Source organism: Bison bison, unplaced genomic scaffold (genome assembly GCF_000754665.1).
Source record: "Bison bison bison isolate TAMUID 2011002044 unplaced genomic scaffold, Bison_UMD1.0 scf7180017864492, whole genome shotgun sequence".
NCBI lineage: Eukaryota > Metazoa > Chordata > Mammalia > Artiodactyla > Bovidae > Bison > Bison bison.
In genome coordinates this window covers 5,631,302-5,649,411 of record NW_011495051.1, presented here as the reverse complement: position 1 = coordinate 5,649,411, position 18,110 = coordinate 5,631,302, and the positions used below count along the sequence as shown (strand labels likewise).

The window sequence follows — 18,110 nt, the reverse complement described above, 5'->3', positions numbered from 1 at the left end:
TTTACTGGCGTGTGAGATGAGTACAATTGTGCGGTAGTTTGAACATTCTTTGGCATTGCCTTTCTTTGGGATTGGAATGAAAACTGACCTTTTCCAGTCCTGTGGCCACTGCTGAGTTTTCCAAATTTGCTGGCATATTAAGTGCAGCACTTTCACAGCATCATCTTTCAGGATTTGAAAGAGCTCAACTGGAATTCCATCACTTCCACTAGCTTTGTTCGTAGTGATGCTTTCTAAGGCCCACTTGACTTCACATTCTGCCTATTTATCTGCCAGATGATGGAAACCTAATGAATCCTACTGTTAAGATGATTGGAATTGTGCAGTATTGATGGAGAATTCAAGTCATTCAATATTGTTTATATTTTAGCAAAGAAAAGCACTATAACCCTTCTACACTTTATATTTTATGTTTTTTTGCAATACAGAAGTCTTCAAGTTTGTATCTCATGTAACAGCTACTTTTAAGGTCTCTAGGTTGTGATTTAGATTAGAATGTTGTGTCTTTTTCTTTTTTACATGTTTCTCTCTGGGGGAGGCAATCCACTCCATTATTCTTGCTTGAAGAATCCCATGGACAGAGAAGGCTGGCAGGCTACAGTCCATGGGGTCACAAATAATCGGACACGACTGAAGTGGCTTAGCATGCATGCACTCAGCCTGATGTTCTGTGCTCTGTTTGTTTATAATTCTGGTGCCAAGCCCTCAGCATTAAATGTTTTAATGTGTCACAATGAAAAAGAACTTTGTTCTTTATCCCACATTTCCCTTCTGTTGTCATATCTTTTTTTTTCTACCATGTTTCATCAAAAATGTTCTCAAAATATTTTTCTAATGACACAGTTTTTTGTTATCTTTCTTTACAAGGGCTTCCCAGATAGCGCTGGTGGTAAAGAACCTGCCTGCCAATGTGGGAGACATAAGAGACTCAGGTTTGATTCCTGGGTCAGGAAGATCCCCTGGAGAAGGGAATGGCAACCCACTCCAGTATTCTTGCCTTGGGAAATCCCATGCACAGGGAAGCCTGGTGCACTGCAGTCCATGGGGTCACAAAGAGTTGGACATGACTGAGCTTGCACGCACATCTTTTTTTACAAACTTAAAAAAAATTGGAGTATAATTGCTTTACAACGTTGTATTAGTTTCTTCTGTACAACGAAGTGAATCAGGTATATATATACATATATCCCCTCCCTCTTGAGCGTCCCTCCCACCCTTTAAGTCATCACAGAGCACCAAGCTGAGCTCCCTGTGTTATACAGCAGCTTCCTCTGCTGTGCTTAATCACTCAGTGTTGTCCGACCCTTTGCAACCCCATGCTCTGTAGCCTGCCAGGCTCCTCTGTCCATGGGGTTCTCCAGGCAAGAATACTGGAATGGGTTGTCATGCACTCCTCCAGGGGATCTTCCCAACCCAGGGATCGAACCCAGGTCTGCTGCATTGCAGGCTTATTCTTTACCAGCTGAGCCACCAGGAAAGCCCAAGAATACTGGAGTGGGTAGCCTATTCCTTCTCCAGGGGATCTTTCCAACCCAGGAATCGAATCAGGGTCTACCGCATTGCAGGCGGATTCTTTACCAGCTGAGTTACCAGGGAAGCCACAGCAGCTTCTTACTAGCTATCTATTTTACACACGATAGTGTATATATGTCATTTCTACTATCCCAACTTCTCACTCTCCCCTTCATTCTTCCCCCACTGTGTTCATACATCCATTTTCTGTATCCGCGTCTCTACTCCTGCTCTGCAAATTAGACAACACTGAGCGACTAAGCATGGCAAATCAGTGACATTTTTCTAGATCCCACATATATTCATTAATATATGATATTTGTTTTTTTTCTTTCTGACATATTTGTTTTTCTCTTTCTTCACTCAGTATGACAGACTCTAGGTCCATTTCAGTTTAGTTCAGTTCAGTCACCCAGTCGTGTCTGACTCTTTGCGACCCCATGGACTGCAGCATGCCGGGCCTCCCTGTCCATCACCAACTCCCGGAGTTTACTCAAACTCCTGTCCATTGAGTTGGTGATTTTATCTAAGCATCTCATCTTCTGTTGTTCCCATCTACTTTGCTACAAATGACCCAGTTTTGTTCCCTTTTATGTCTCAGTAATATTCCACTGTGCCACATTGTCTTTATCCACTCATCTGTCAATGGACATTTAGCCTACTTCCATGTCCTGGCTATTGAAATAGTGATGCAGTGAGCACTGGGGTACATGTGTCTTTTTGAATTATGATTTTCTCAGGGTATACACCCAGGAGTGGGATTGTTAGGTCATGTGGTGGTTCTATGCTTAGATTTTTAAAGGAGCTGGTATAATGGTCTCTATGAGTTAAATTTCATCAAACGCTTTTTCTGCATCTATTGAGGTGATCATGTGATTTTTATCATTTGTTTTGATAATGTGGTGGATCATATTGAATGATTGTGAATGGTTTGCATCTTCAGAATAAGTCCCAGTTTATAATGGTGTATGATCTTTTTAGTGTATTGTTGAATGTGATTTAAAAATCTTTTCAATCCCAATGGTGTGAGATAAGATATCTTCTTTGGATTATCCACTGATTGAATTACTCACTTTCTCCATAAAAGGGGGATCAGAAGCATGTTTTCCAGCAAATCACAGACTGCCTGCATCTGAGTAGTGAGTAGGTCAGAGGACAATTTCCAAAGATGGGAGAAGCCACACCAATGAGTGTTCCAAGCCAGCCTCTTCTGGTGAGTGAGAAGTCCATATTGATGTCAAAAGTGGCAATTTTTGTAAAATCACTTTAAGTCAGCAAATGGTAATTGTTAACACAATAAGATATTTTTTTGAACGTTATTTCCTAGGGGTTAATGTTTGCTAAGACATATTTAAGATTTTGTATATTTTTGTATATAAGGTTTTCTTAGAATAATAGACAAAATGTGTTTTCCTTTTTGATCAAATTTACTAGGAAGTGAAAATGCCTTTTGACTTTAGAGTGTTTAAACTGTTCTCTGCTCTGGAAAATTCTTTACGCATAATGCATTTGGTCTTTTCTTCTTTTTTTAAAATTAAATTCTTTGCTCAAATATGTCCTTAGTTCTCTAATCTCATCATTCATCACTACAGTTAATTTCTTTCTCTGTCTATTCCTTCTGACCTCTTTTCCTCCATCCCATCTGCTTTTTCTCTCTGTCTCTTGAGTTGGTCTTATTGTTTATCACAGCACCAAATTATACCCACACTGCATTAAATGCTCATTGCTCTATTAATTTTTTCCTCTTACCAAGATTAAAATAAACTAGAGAAGTGAAATTGTTTGAAATTCTGAGTCAGGAGTTTGAATACACAGCTTGGTATATAATAAGTGCTCTATAAATCGGAGGATCTAATAATTTCCCTAGGCTTCCCAGGTGGCTCAGGAGTTAAGATTCTGCCTTTCAAGCAGGAGACATGGGTTCAAGCCCTGGGCCAGGAAAATCTTCTGGCATAATAAATGGCAACCTACTCCAGTATTCTTGCCTGGAAAACTGCATGGACAGAGGAGCGGGTCAGGTTACAGTCTATGGGGTCACAAAGAGTCAGACATGACTTAGTGACTAAACAGCAGAAGCAGCAGTAATCTCCCCACCAAACTGGGACATTTTGACTCACAAAAGGAGTAGAATTAATAATTATGGCATGACAAAAAGAATGAAATGAGACTTGTTTTTCCTTAAAAAATCTGAGGACAGAAATGAGAGATTTGTGAGGAACTGTGCACTTATTAGGTTTACAGTTTAAAAAGATTATTGTGAGTAGAGTCTTAAAACGGACTACAGGCACAAAGAGCTTAAAATCTTAGTGACAATTTATCGAAGTTTACTACAAAAGAGATTATGTCATTTTATGCTTTGTAGTTGGGTAAATTTGTTTGAAAAATTTAGAAAGCTTTTTCTCAGTTGAGTTTGCAGAATTTCTTTCAAAAAGATATCTGAGCACCTTCAAAGAGCAAAGCAATAAGTAATAAACATTAAAGTTCCCATTATTCATCTCATTATTGAGTATCCAACTTAGTAAGAAAATCTACATACACACAAAATAATAGTACATAAGATTTAAAAATGGAAAAATTCACTCTGTGGAAATGGTATTATGATGAAAATTGAAAGATACTCAAGAATTATTTCAAAAGCTGAAACTTTTAGGTGGATTCAGAAAGGAAAAGTGAAAGTGTTAGTCAGTCACTCAGTCATATCCAACTCCTTGTGAACACTTGGACTGTAGCTGCCAGGCTCCTCTGTCCATGAACTTCTCCAGGCATGTATACTAAAGTGGGTAGCTGTTCCCTTCTCTGGGGGATTCTCCCCGCCCAGGGATTGAATCTGGGTCTCCCACATTGCAGGCAGATTCTTTACCTACTGAGCCACACCAATGAGTGTTCCAAGCCAGCCTCTTCTGGTGAGTGAGGAATCCATATTGATGTCAAGAGCAATCCTTTGTATCTTTTTTTCCTTTTGTAAAATCACTTTAAGTTATCCAGGGAAGCCCTCAAAAAGGAAAATGGAGGGTTAACTGATAGAAGCATGGAGTGGCAGGGAGTTCAGAATGACACTCAGTGGCATAGGGTATTAATATCAAAAAGTAAGTTTAGGGGACACTGAGATATGGGCGATGTATTTGGAAAAGTAATTGGTTCAACTTGGGACCTGCCCAGTGAGAGTTGAGTCACAAATATCACTGATGTGGTGGGTGGGCAGACAGATATTTGGGTCTTGAGGCTGAAGCCAGATGGGTGAATCTGTGAGCGTTTCTAGTTCATGAATGGTATCTGAAGCCAGGGAAATGGATGGGATTGCCTGGAAGAAGGTGAAGATGCAGAACAGATGTGAGAACAGAACCAACTTCTAAGAAGCATTGATCATTAAGTGAGATAGGGGAGAGAGGATTAGGAGGAGGGGAGGAAGAGAGTCAGGGAGTAAAAATGGTTATTTACAGTGGGAAAAGGGAGGTTGGTGATGAGAGTATGGTTCAGGGGAATACTTGAGTGAAGAAGGGAGTTGGGGTAAAAGTGAAGGTGTAATGTCTTGGGAGTCAAAGAACCCTGTGATCTCTTCATCTGAATGTTGGTGGATTTGGGGTTATCAGCATGTGTGTGGTTGACAGTGACAGAGATTGGAAGGTGAAAACATCCTCTAAGAGGATGGTGGAGGGACAAGTCTGGAATTGGTACTGGGTGATGATCTGGAGCTTTCTGTCCTTGAGTTCCATCTGGCTGATGCCCCAGGATTCAGTTCTCTGTGTCTGGTGCCTGCAGTAGCAGGATTGGTGTAGTTAAGAAGCCAGAAATCACATTGTGGGGCTCTTCCTGGATCCACTTGGGTTTAGATTCAGAAGTCAGAGTTATAACAACCTTGTGAGTGCCTGTGATACACAATGTAATTTGCAATTCACTTCAGCAGGGAGAGAGGAGGAGGGTGGTTACCCAAATGCTATGAGAACATTCTCCATGACTGGCAGTCATTTCATTACCCCCTCCCCTTATCTAATCATCTTCTCTTTTTATTCAAAGTAAAATTTCATTTTGCTTTTAAAGGAGAAGCTCAAAAGTAATATGATGCCTCAGACATTGGGGAAGAAAAGACAATACTATTTAGACAAGTCAGAGCAGAGCCACTGTGATGAAACTGCACTTCCTATAAGGCTGACCAGCTGCATTTTCCAGAGACCAGTCACAAGGATAACCCCACATCCTGGCAATGTGGTCAGACATCGTCAATGCGAGGGGACCTTGGAAAAGCCCACAGCAAGTCTGCGCATTCAGGAGACTGCAGGGTCTTCAGGCCTACAGCCCAGTAGGAGAACCTTTCAGGACCATGGACAGCGCAAATGTTTGCAGGATCTTTGCCCAGCTTAGTGTGGGTGAATCCCTGGGCCATGTTGGCGCCTGGTCTCTGCACACCAACCCTGAGCCCATCCTTGCCCAGTCTTCAGATGGGGCAGAGCTGGACCCAGGATTGGAGCTCTTCCTCCCACACACCCTCTGCAGACAACCAGTAACAGATAGAGATATTCATCAGCAGTCTCGGAAAGTGAAGAGAGCAAGGAAGAGATTGGCTATGGCCTGGAGGGCAGACAGGCTTGCCAGGGAGGCAGAGAAAGCCAGGAGACTTGAGAGCTAGATTAAAAAATAGGAGAAAATCGTCCTGGAGACGCTGAATGATGTGTGGCCCTTGGGAGGTAGTTTATGGGGGGGAGGGGGGAGGGACAGCCCTCCATGATACTTGCATCCTTGAATGTCAGCCCTGTTTCTTGATCTGGATTGAGATGCTTTGTTATATTAACACTGCACTCTGTTAAACCCTTTTGTTTGACAAATGTGAGATGAGGAAATGTTTCTGTGGGTAAGAGGTTGGGTTTCACGTGACAAGAAAAAAGATTTTTGCTTGTCCTTGTGCACCTCAATTTCTATTTACTGTGATTTTTAAAATTGACTTTTATATTAAATTCTACAGAGGTTATCTAGCCTGAAGGATTATTTAGTGTTTTATATGTTTTCTTACATTGTTTACACTCAAGGAAGAAATGTCTACCCTAAAGAGATTTTATATATATATATATAAATTTCACTGAAGTATAGTTGATCCACAATGTTGTGCTAATTTCTGATGTATGACAAAGTGATTCACTTATACATATATATTAATATTCTTTTTCACTATGGTTTATTACAGGTTATCAAATACAATTCCCTGTGCTATACAGTAAGACCTTGTTTATCCATCCTATATGTACTAGTTTGCATCTGTGCTGTGCTGTGCTTAGTCACGCAGTCCTGTTTGACTCTTTGTGATCCCATGCGCTGTAGCCTGCCGGCCTTCTGTCTATGGGAATTCCCCAGGCAAGAATACTGGAGTGGGTTGCCATGCCCTCCTGCAGGGGATCTTCCCAAACCGGGGATCTAACCTAGGTCTCCCACATTGCAGGCAGATTCTTTACCGTGTGAGCCACCAGGGATGCCCAAGCTCCCAATCCATCCCTCCCCCTCTCTGTCCCCCTTGGCAACCACAGATCTCTTTTCTATGTTTGTGGCTGTGTTTCTGTTTCCCAAATAAATTCATCTGTGTAATTTTTTCACTTCCACATATAAGTGATATCATTGGTATTTGTGTTTTTAAAGAAATTATATTTTTAATGTCAATTAGCTCTGTAGAAATCTTATTTTATTTAGCTTGCTTTTACACCTCATTCTAATGTAAGCTACATCCTTGTTTCATTTTGTGCTAAATGTTAGATCAAATGTTAAGACATTTTAATGTAAATTTAATTAGCACTTATGCTAATTAGCACTTATGTTTGCCTAAAAATTTGTGGCTATTTTTAAAAATTAGATTAAATGTTATATTATTAAGAAGGAACATATTCTCTAAAAATATTTGATGTGGAAAATGACTTGCCAGCAAACTTATTGTTTTGCCCTGAAATAGATCTGGAGTCATTGCAATTTTTCCACCTGACAGTGTGGGATACATCATAATTTTGTAATTATTTAACAAACAATTATTCAATAAATGATTCATTTTACTTAGAAACAACTTATTCAATAAAACAAGCACTAAAAGACATTGAGACTCCATTCTTTTTTTTTTTTAATTTATTTTATTTTTTATTTTTGCCTGTGCTGGGTCTTCATTACTGGGTGTGGGCTTCCTCTAGTTGTGAACAGGAGCTACTTTCTGGTTGTGGTTCAAGGGCTTCTCATTGCAGTGCCTTCTCTTGTTGGGGGGAACAAGCTTGAGGGTGTACAGGCTTCAGTAGTGGCAGCACTTGGTCTTAGTAGATGTGGGTTGTGGGTTTGGGCTCTCGAAGACTGGCTCAGTTGTGGTACACCAGTTCAGATGCCCCACAGCATTGTGGGATCTTTCCAGACCAGGAATTGAACTGGTGTCCCATGCATTGCAAGGCAGATTCTTAATCACTGCACCACCAGGGAAGCCCTAGACTCCATTCTTGAAGAGCAGATGCACAGACTTTCTTGCTCTCTCATCCAGCACAGAGGCAGCAAGCTGAAAACAACCTGGTGCTCTGGAAAGCTGGCCTGGATGGCCCCAGGGCATATTCCATCCTCCTCTGGGCTCCCGCATCAAGACCTCCTTCTCTGGTGATGCTTCCTGCTAGTGCAGCAGCTGCCTTTACAGCAATCATGTGGACACTTGGAGGGGATGAAGCTACCTTAGGTACCAGTCCTGCCTCTGGCCAGGGCAGAAACTGCCATTATGGGCATGTGTGTGAGTTCGTGTGCTTGGAAAGGAGAACAACCAGCTTATGTGGTATTGGTCCAACCCCTATGGCCCTGACCCAGATGCCCTCTAGGAGAAAAGTGGTATCAGCTCAGATTTGCAGCCCCAAGCTCTTGAGTTTCAGCCATGCCCCCAACCAAAGCAGGGATGGCCATTACACCTGGGAGGAGCCCAACCTCCTTAGGTTTCCTGTTCCAGCCCTTGGTGCCCTGACTCAGAAACTGTTTGTTCATTGTTGTTGTTCAGTCACTCAGTTGGGTCTGACTCTCTGTGACTCTCTGCGACTGCATTACTCCAGGACCCAATCCTGGGCCCAACTCTGCCCCATCTGAAGACTGGGCAAGGATGGGCTCAGGGCTGGTGTGCAGAGACCGGGCACCAGCACGGCCCACGAATTCACCCACACTAAGCTGGGCAAAGATCCTGCAAACATTTGCACTGTCCATGGTCCTGAAAGGTTCTCCTACTGGGCTGTAGGCCTGAAGACCCTGCAGTCGCCTGAAGACCCTGCAGTCTCCTGAATGCACAGACTTGCTGGGGGCTTCTCCAAGGTCCCCTCACATTGACCGTGTCTGGCCACATTGCCAGGATGTGAGGTTATCTTTGTGACTGGTCTCTGGAAAATGCAGCTGGTCAACCTTATAGGAAGTGGGGTTTCATCATAGTGGCCCTGTTCTGACTTCTCTAAATAGTATTTTCTTTTCTTCTCCAATGTCTGAGGCATCATATTACTTTTGAGCTTCTCCTTTGAAAGCAAAATGAAATTTTACTTTGAATAAAAAGAGAAGATGATTAGATAAGGGGAGGGGGTAATGAAATGACTGCCAGTCATGGAGAATGTTCTCATAGCATTTGGATAACCACCCTCCTCTCTCTCTGCAGAAATGAGTCTCAAATTACATTGTTCATCACAGACATTCAGAGGGTTGTTACAACTCTGATTTCTGAATCTAAACCCAAGTGAATCCAGGGAGAGACCCATAGTGTGATTTCTGGCTTCCCAACTGATGCCGGTGCCATTAGTACAGGCATCACACACTAAGAACTGAATCCTGGCACATCAATCAGATACGACTGAAAGACAGGAAGCTCCAGGTATTTACCTGAGAGAAGTGAGAACACGTGGCCACACATACACACACACAAACATTATATGAAAATGATCATAGCATCTTTATTTATAGTGGAAAAATGGAAATGACTCAAATACACATGAACAGGGGTGTGGATAAACATATTGTGATATACAATAGTGTGAAATGCTACTCAGCAATAAAAGGAACAGACTGACAACATATGCATGAAATGGATGAATTCCAAAATAATCATCAAGATGAGTGAAACATGGCAGACACCAAGAGGTCATATTGTATGATTCCATGTATATGGACTTAAAGAATTGACAGAATTAATCTGTTGCTATAGAAATCAGAATAATTGTTTCTGGGGTGGAAGACTGGGGATAAATGATTGAAAGGATTATGTGGGAACTTTCAGGAGTAATGCAAATACTGCATCTCTTGACTTGACTTATGTAGTTAATAGATATATATGCAGGAGGAAGAGGGTTCAATTTCTGGGTTGGGAATATTCCTGGGGAAGGAAATAGCAACTGACTCCAGTATTCTTGACTGGGAAATCCCATGGACAGAGGATCTTGTTGGACTAAGTCCACGGGGTCACAAATGAGTTAGAGACAACAGAGTGACTAAACAAAAGAGCATATACATGTATATATATTTACAAACTTACTAAGTGTAAGATCTACATGCCTCTGTGTAAAATATCTTAATTGAAAACATAGAGCGCTGTAACACTACACAAAATATTCAACCAAAGCATACATTCTGTGAGCAATTCTACTGTATGATGAAGCAGTTCTCCTGGGTGTTTGAGTCACGTGGCTGATTCTTTCTCCAGGGTGGTTGGGAGGATGACATGGAACTGTTTGTCATTTTCAGACTTAAGTATTGCTTCTTCTTTTCCCCCATAAATTGGATGATTTTTCCATCTCCATGTGTGAATTTATGGGAGAAACAGAAAGAGAAATAATGCTGAAATATTCCTGAAAGTAATTATTAACATCATTTGTTGGGAATTTCCTGACAAAAAGATGAGATTCATATTGAAGCATGGATCCCAGGGAAAGTCTGAGTGTTTTTCTTCCAGGCTTAATGTACTTGCCTTTGTTTTTTGCATCTCAGAAAATTGAAGATATGAAAGTAATCATAAGATGATGAAGTCTGGCCCACTTATCTCAGCCATGAGGAGACTGATGTCAATATCACACCCAAGTTAATTTCAAAAGTAGGACTGAAACCAAGGTCATACTGCTACATCTCACCTAAATCCATCCTATTTATCCCTTCATTCATTTTCCTTCATCATTATCAAGTAAAAGGAGAAAAGTATTTTGTAATGTCTACCAGTTTCTTCAAGTACTATTTTGCCTATGCCAACAGTCCTTAAATTAAGTCTTTTGTAAAAAACATCAGTGTTCTACAAAATGTAAAGACGTTTTCTACAGGAAAAAAAAAATCCTGGCCAAAGATGTTTGGCAAGTCCCAAGTTCTGTGGCTTCTTTTAAGGTTTACAAAGCACAGGCCTGGTTAAGGCTCAGAGCATACCAGCAGTGAAACATCTGTTTGGCAACTTTGTGGAACTCATGAACTAGTATAACTTAGTTATGATGTAACGTATCAAGAAAAAGTTTCATTCATGTTTCTGTAACTCCAAGGTTTGGACTCAGCTTGCTTCTGTTGTTTAGTTGCTAAGTCATGTCCTACTCTTTTGCAACCCCATGGACTACATAGCCTGCCAGGCTCCTATGTCCATGGGATTTTCCAGGCAAGAATACTGGAGTGGGTTGCCATTTCCTTCTCTAGGGGATCTTCCTGACCCTGGATCAAACCTGTGTTTCCTACATTGATAGATGGGTTCTTTACCACCGAGCCACCAGGGAAGCTCTTGGACTCAGAAACCAATAATTCTAGAAAAGTATAATCATTCACTGTGCAGATCATATGTGGTAAGTATGCTATTACCCCACCCTAGAGATGCTCAGCAGAGAAGGCAATGGCAACCCACTCCAGTACTCTTGCCTGGAAAATCCCATGGACGGAGCCTGGTAGGCTGCAGTCCATGGGGTTGCACAGAGTCGGAGATGACTGAGTGACTTCACTTTCACTTTCCACTTTCATGCACTGGAGAAGGAAATGGCAACCCACTCCAGTGTTCTTGCCTGGAGAATCCCAGGGATGGTGGAGCCTGGTAGGCTGCCATCTATGGGGTTGCACAGAGTCGGACACGACTGAAGCGACTTAGCAGCAGCAGCAGAAGAGATGCACAGAGTCAGATATTGCACAGTAAGCTGAGACAGAGATGCTAACAGGTTTCTGTACCAAGAGTCAATGTGTGGTCTCATCACACTATTGGGTGAGGGGCAGACCCAACTGCCGGCAGAAGAGAATATTTCAAATAAGGAAACAGCATGGACGGGGACAGGAAATCATCTTACCACATGGGTTTGGATGGTAGAGCTGGAAAGGATGTAGCTGTCAGACTCTGTCTTTTTACGCATGCTCCTAAGCCACTTTACATATTCCTCTCTCACCTGAAAAAGATGGTAAATGAAAATCTTGCATTTAGATACATTCTAGATATATGCATGAATACTACCAAAAATAATGTTTATTTTTCCATTTATATTTGCAGATAACCCATAGTGGTTATATCAAACAGATTGAACTATAAGTGATTGTGTGTTAGTGGCTCAGTCATGTCTGACTCTTTGAGACCCCATGGACTGTAGACTGACAGGCTCCACTGTCCATGGGATTCTCCAGGCAAGAATACTGGAGTGGGTAGCCATTCCCTTCTCCAGGGGGTAATCCCAACCCAGAGACCATACCTAGGTCTCCTGCACTGCAGGCAGATTCTTTAGTGTCTGAGCCACCAGAGAGGCCCCATGAGTGATTACAGAGATATTATTTGTGGATCAGCCTGTTCATATTCATGTTAATGATAACACAGCATTTATATCATCCCTAAGAACATGAGCAGTTTTCTGTAACTACTGAGAATTGCTTCCTCCTCTCAATGTTGTTGTTCAGTTGCTAAGTCTTGTCCTACACTTTGCAACCCCATGACTGCAGCACACCAGGCTTCCCTGTCCTTCAATATCTGCTTGAATTTGCTTAAACTCATGTCAACTGAGTCAATGATGCCATCCAACCATCTCATCCCCTGTTCCCCATTCTCCTCCTGCCCTCCCTCAATCTTTCCCAGTATCAGGGTCTTTTCTAAAGATTCGGCTCTTCCCACAAGGAAGCCAAAGGATTGGAGCTTCAGCTCCAGCATAAGTCCTTCCATTGACTATTCAGGGCTGATTTCCTTTAGGATTGACTGTTTTTATCTCCTTGCTGTCCTTTGGACTCTTAAGAGTCTTCTCCAGCACCACAGTTTGAAAGCGTCAATTCTTCAGCGTCAGCCTTCTTTATGGTACCACTCTCACATTCGTATCTGACTACATGTCTCTCTGAGATCCATACAACTCCATTGGAGTGAAACCTAGAGATATCTGCCTATTTATTGAGTCAGAATGCAATGTAAAATCACTGCTTAAAAAGCTTATATGGTCCAATCAATGCTGGCAAGTGGAACTTCACTACCACTGCAGTCTCCTATACTCAGAGCACTGCCCTCGCTACATGTCTTTGGGTTATGGGACTGGCAAGGGTTGCCACATCAGCCTTACTTCCTTTCTTTGGCTGGTTGTCTCTCACCCACATTAAGCCCCTCATTGTCAAGCCTAAGGAAGCCCTATGTGGTAGTTTAATGTCCCCCTAACAATTTTCCCCACAGTGCAAATCACAGTTGGTTATTCAATGTCTAATTATGTTGTTTCCCGTTTCTGATTTCCTCACTGTTCAGAAAGCTGCCCCTGGATCCCCCAGAGCCAAGCAAGTAATAATTGTTAAAATCCAATTTGAGTATTAAAAAATGGAAACCATTGTCCCCCAAACTTTAGTTTTGTTGCTGTCAGACCCCATATTTGTGATCGGAGAAGATGAATGGGGAAGTAACTATCCACTCCTCATTGCAGATTCATGTATTGGGAAACTGGAAAATGGAGACTTGAACTCCCAAAGGGGAATCAAGATGGCGGAGTCGTAGGATGTGGAACTAACCTCATCCTACAGATACATAAAAAATGCATTTACAAACAGGGGCTTGAACTCCCGGACTCAGTGGAGAATGGTAGGCTTGGGGAAAATGGGAACACACTATCAGACAGAAGGGCATCATGAGGGAGAGAAGGGCTAGCCAGGTAAATGACGTGTGAGGACCCCAGTTGGGAGCTTGGGGGAAGACAGGATGGGTCCTATTACCTGCTGGTTGAGGACACAGTGGACCAGGAAGATGTAGACTCCTTGCAGGACATTGGTGATGGTGAACGCGTAGGCGACGATGGATCTGATGGGTTCCTTTATCAGTTCAGCGAGAAAGAAGCCAAGGCACCAGGAACAGCCCAAGAGGAAGAGCTGAGCAATGGCTTTAAACGTCAGCATCCTGTTAACACCAAGAAGGACAGTCACCAACTCACCACCTTCTCTCTTGAGTAGTATGTTTTCCTGTCTTCAGACTCCATCTGCCTTCCTCTCCAACTGTAGTACTTTAGTCCCTAAGTTGTGTTTGACTCTTTGCGACCCCATGAACTGTAGCCTGACAGGCTTCTCTGTCCATGGAATTATTCAGAATAAAACAAGAATACTGTAGGTGTCCATAGGTTTCCATTTCCTTCTCCAGGGGATCTTCCCAACCCAGGGATCAAGCCTAAGTCTCCTGCATTGGCAGGCAGATTCTTTACCACTGAGCCACCTGGGACGCCTGTTCTAATTACTTGTGAACTTTTCTCAAGCCAGGATGGTTTGGAGTAACTGTGGTTGTGAGTGCAATATTTGGAAGTAATGGCTATCATTTCCATTGTAAAAACTCTAATAGATGAGCATGAGTTTATTCCATGGGTGTTTTCCTCTATTATGAATATTTATAATTGGAATGATATTTTGTGGTGGTGGTGGTTAGCCGCTAAGTCGCGTCCAACTCTTGTGACCTAGTGGACTGTAGTCCGCCAGGCTCCTGTGTCCATGGGATTTCCCAGGCAAGAATACTGAAGTGGGTTGCCATTTCCTCCTCAAGGAAAGGTATTTTACCATTATGTTTTTTTTAATGTGGCAAAAACACATAACACAAAATTTACTACAACTACATTTGAACACACAGTTCAAAAGCATTAAACACACTCACATTGTTGCACTGCTAGAACAACACTATCCTTCTACTGAGCTTTTTTTCACCCTGAAGAATTGAAACTCTGTATCCAAAAAACAATAAATACCCATTCCTTCCTACCCTCACCCTTGGGCAACATCAATTCTACTTTCTGGTTCTATGAATCTGCTCATTAATTTCAAGGGTTCAAATATATATGATTTTAAGGGTGATTCTCATTTGACAGTGGTTCCTAACATGGTAGGCAACTCTTTACAGATGACTGTTTAGGGGCTTCCCAGGTGCCTCAGTACGTAAACAATCTGCCTGCCAATGCAGGTGACATGGGTTTGATTGTTGCGTCAGAAAGATTCCCTGGAGGAGGAAATAGCAACCCACTCCAGTATTCTTGTCTGGGAAATCCCATGGATAGAGGAGCCTGGTGGGCTACTGTCCATGAGGTTGCAAAGCGTTGGGCACCACTTAGTAACTGAGCATGCATGCATGCTTGAAAAAGCAATCCTTTAGGACTACAACTTATGCAAAGCCCATTAAACTGTCTAAACCCATTTTACCTTGTGTTTTGTATCTTGGACACATCTTTATTGAGGGAAGAAAGTCGGTCTCTCAAAATCCACAGGGTTATTGAATAAAAGATTAAGTTTATCTGAAAGAAAAAAAAGATACGAACTGTGGACCAACATACAGAGTCTTTTTTTTTTTTTTTTTATGATGGCCATTCTGACCCGTGTGAGGTGAACTACTCTTTGTAGTTTTGATCTGCATTTCTCTGATAGTTCATGATGTTGAGCATCTTTTCATGTGTCTCTTGGCCATCTGTGTGTCTTCTTTGGAGAAATGTCTACATAGGTCTTCTGCCCATTTTTTGATTGGGTGTGTTTCTTCTCATATTGGGTTTTCATGAGCTGTTTGTAAATTTTAGAGATTCATTCCTTGTAAGTTGCTTTGTTTGCCATTATTTTCTCCCATTCTGAGGGTTGTCATTTCATCTCTTTATGGTTTTCCCTGACATATGTGTACTGCCGTGTGTGAAGATACCATGTGTAGAGAGCTACAGATAGCTAGTGGGAACCTGCTGTAGAGGGCAGGGAGCTTAGCTGGGTGTTCTGTGATGACCTAGAGGGGTGAGATGGGGGTGAGTGGGAAGAAGGGCCATGAGAGAGGGGATATATGTGATGGCTCAGAAAGTAAAGAATCTGCCTGTAGTGCGGGAAACCAGGGTTCGATCCCTGGGTCAGGAAGATCCCTTGGAGAAGGGAGTGCCAACCCACTCCAGTAATCTTGCCTGGAGAATTCCATGGACAGAAGAGACTAGTGGGATATGGCCCATGGAGTCGCAAAGAGTTGGACATGGCTGAGTGACTAACATGCTACATGCTGTAGCTAATGCACTTTGTTGTGCAACATTGCAAGGCAACTATTCCCTAAGAAAAAAATAGAGTCAAACTAGAAAGCACTGAAGATCATGGGAAAAGGTATGAGATTTTATAGTTAGAATATGTTGAAACTTAGGGACTTCCCTGGCGGTCCAGTGGTTAAGACTCCATGCGTCCAATACAGGGGATGCAGGTTCCATCCCTGGTCAGGAACTAGGATCCCACATGCCTCATAGCACAGCCAAAAAGTTAAAAAAAGAGAATATATTGAAATTCCTTTGGAGCAGACTGGGGATACTTGTACAATACCACCAAGGAGCTCCTGAAAGGCCACAAAAGAATATGCGTGGGTGGTCAGGTGGCACACAGTGCAATGTGGTGTCTCCACCAATGCCTTTCCTTGCACACACGGGCCATGGGCAGGTATTTTCCAGGCTCATTTCAGATAGTCTGGGGCATGTGGCTGAATTCTAGAGGATGAGATGTTGGTCGCAGTGATATATGCCTGAATCCTACAGTCTTCAACTCTTCCCCTCCAGCAACAACCAAGGAGGTCACATGTCAAAATAATAGAATCATAAAAGAAAAGCTGAGGACTTCCCTGGTGCCACAGGGGCTAACGATCTGCCTGCCAATGCAGGAGATACGAGTTCAATCCCTGGTCTGGGAAGATCCCACATGCCTTGGAGCAACTAACTTCATGTGCCAGAACTAGTGAGTCCATGTGCTGCGACTTCTGAAGCCCTCATGCCTAGAGCCTGTGCTGCACGACAAGAGAAGCCACCTCCATGAGAAACGTGAGCGCCCAAGAAAGAGTAGTCCCCACTCACCACGACTAGAGAAAGCCTGCACAAAGCAACGAAGACCCAGCACAGTCATAAAAAAGTAAAGCTGAACCTCACATGGGGAGCCTCTTGATCCACACTGGACTTTGCAAAAATAGCACACAAAAACGTATTTGCTCTGCCAAGCCACTGAGATGTTGGGACTTCTTTGTCACTGTACCACACTGTAGCCTAAACTGACTAATCATCAGACTATATCCTAAGAGTTGAACCAACTGAAGAAGATTTAAGAACACTTGGTGAAATCACTTCCAAATCACATAATTTTATCATAGTCACAATTATATTTTTACACATCCACTTATTTGTTTATTCAACAAATATATATTAAGTATATATGGCATGCTAGATATTAGAGATACAAGGATGATTTCTTCTCTATTCATCAGCATTTAAATATGCTTAAAAATTTTTTTCCTTTTTTTGGATTTTTATTTTTATCATTAAAAATTTTATTTATTTTAATTGGAGGCTAATTACTTTACAATATTGTGGTGGTTTTTACCATACATCGACATGAATCAGCCATGGTGCATATGTGTCCCCCCCATCCTGAAGCCCCCCTCCTAGCTCCCTCCCCACACCATCCCTCTGAGTTGTTCCAGAGCACCGGCTTTGAGTGCCCTGCCTCATGCATCACACTTGCACTGGTCATCTGTTTTATATGTGGTACTATACATATTTCAATGCTATTCTCTCAAATGATCCCACCCTTGCCTTCTCCCACATAGTCCAAACGTCTGTTCTTTACATCTGTGTCTCTTTTGTTGTCTTGTTGTAGGGTTGTCGTTACTATCTTTCTAAATTCCATATATATGTGTTAATATACTGTATTGGTGCTTTTCTTTCTGACTTACTTCACTCTGTATAATAGGCTCCAGTTTCATCCACTTGTTAGAACTGACTCAAATGTATTCTTTTTTGATAGCTGAGTAATATTCCATTGTGTATATGTACCACAACTACTGGGGACCAGCCCCAGCTGATCCAGGGTATTCGAAGGAGAGACGGCCTAGGCGACTATTTATATGCTAATTAGAGATATAGAGAACAATAGAATGAGGATAGCTCAGTAGGAAAATTCAGTGGAGAAAAGAAGCTGAGTAGCTTGGTTTACGCGGGAGACCAATAAAACTTCAAGACAAGAAGTTTGCACCACTTACGTAGGCCGCAGGCGCCCTCTCGAATAGCGGAAGGTGTCTCACCCTAGACTCCTTCTCGAGTGGGTCTTAGAAGCCCAGGCATAATTAGTAAGCATGGTGGGTTCCACGCTCCAGATGGAGACTCAGCTGGAGGTTAGAGGGAAGAATGACATGGGGAGACCAAGCGCTGGTGAACAAC

At 42.3% G+C, this 18,110-nt stretch overlaps 1 protein-coding gene across 1 annotated transcript in view; it reads right to left on the bottom strand.

The window, feature by feature from the left end:
* Positions 1-9,940: 9,940 nt before the first annotated feature.
* LOC104979744 (EGF-like module-containing mucin-like hormone receptor-like 4) overlaps positions 9,941-18,110 on the bottom strand; it is a 15,900-nt gene continuing 7,730 nt past the window's right edge. The window contains exons 4-7 of the mRNA XM_010828256.1: positions 15,103-15,194; positions 13,645-13,825; positions 11,772-11,867; positions 9,941-10,265 (exon numbers count right to left, since the gene is read on the bottom strand). Coding sequence (XP_010826558.1) covers positions 10,218-10,265; positions 11,772-11,867; positions 13,645-13,825; positions 15,103-15,194 — 417 coding nt within the window. The 3' untranslated portion in view covers positions 9,941-10,217. The remainder of the gene's footprint in view (positions 10,266-11,771; positions 11,868-13,644; positions 13,826-15,102; positions 15,195-18,110) is intronic.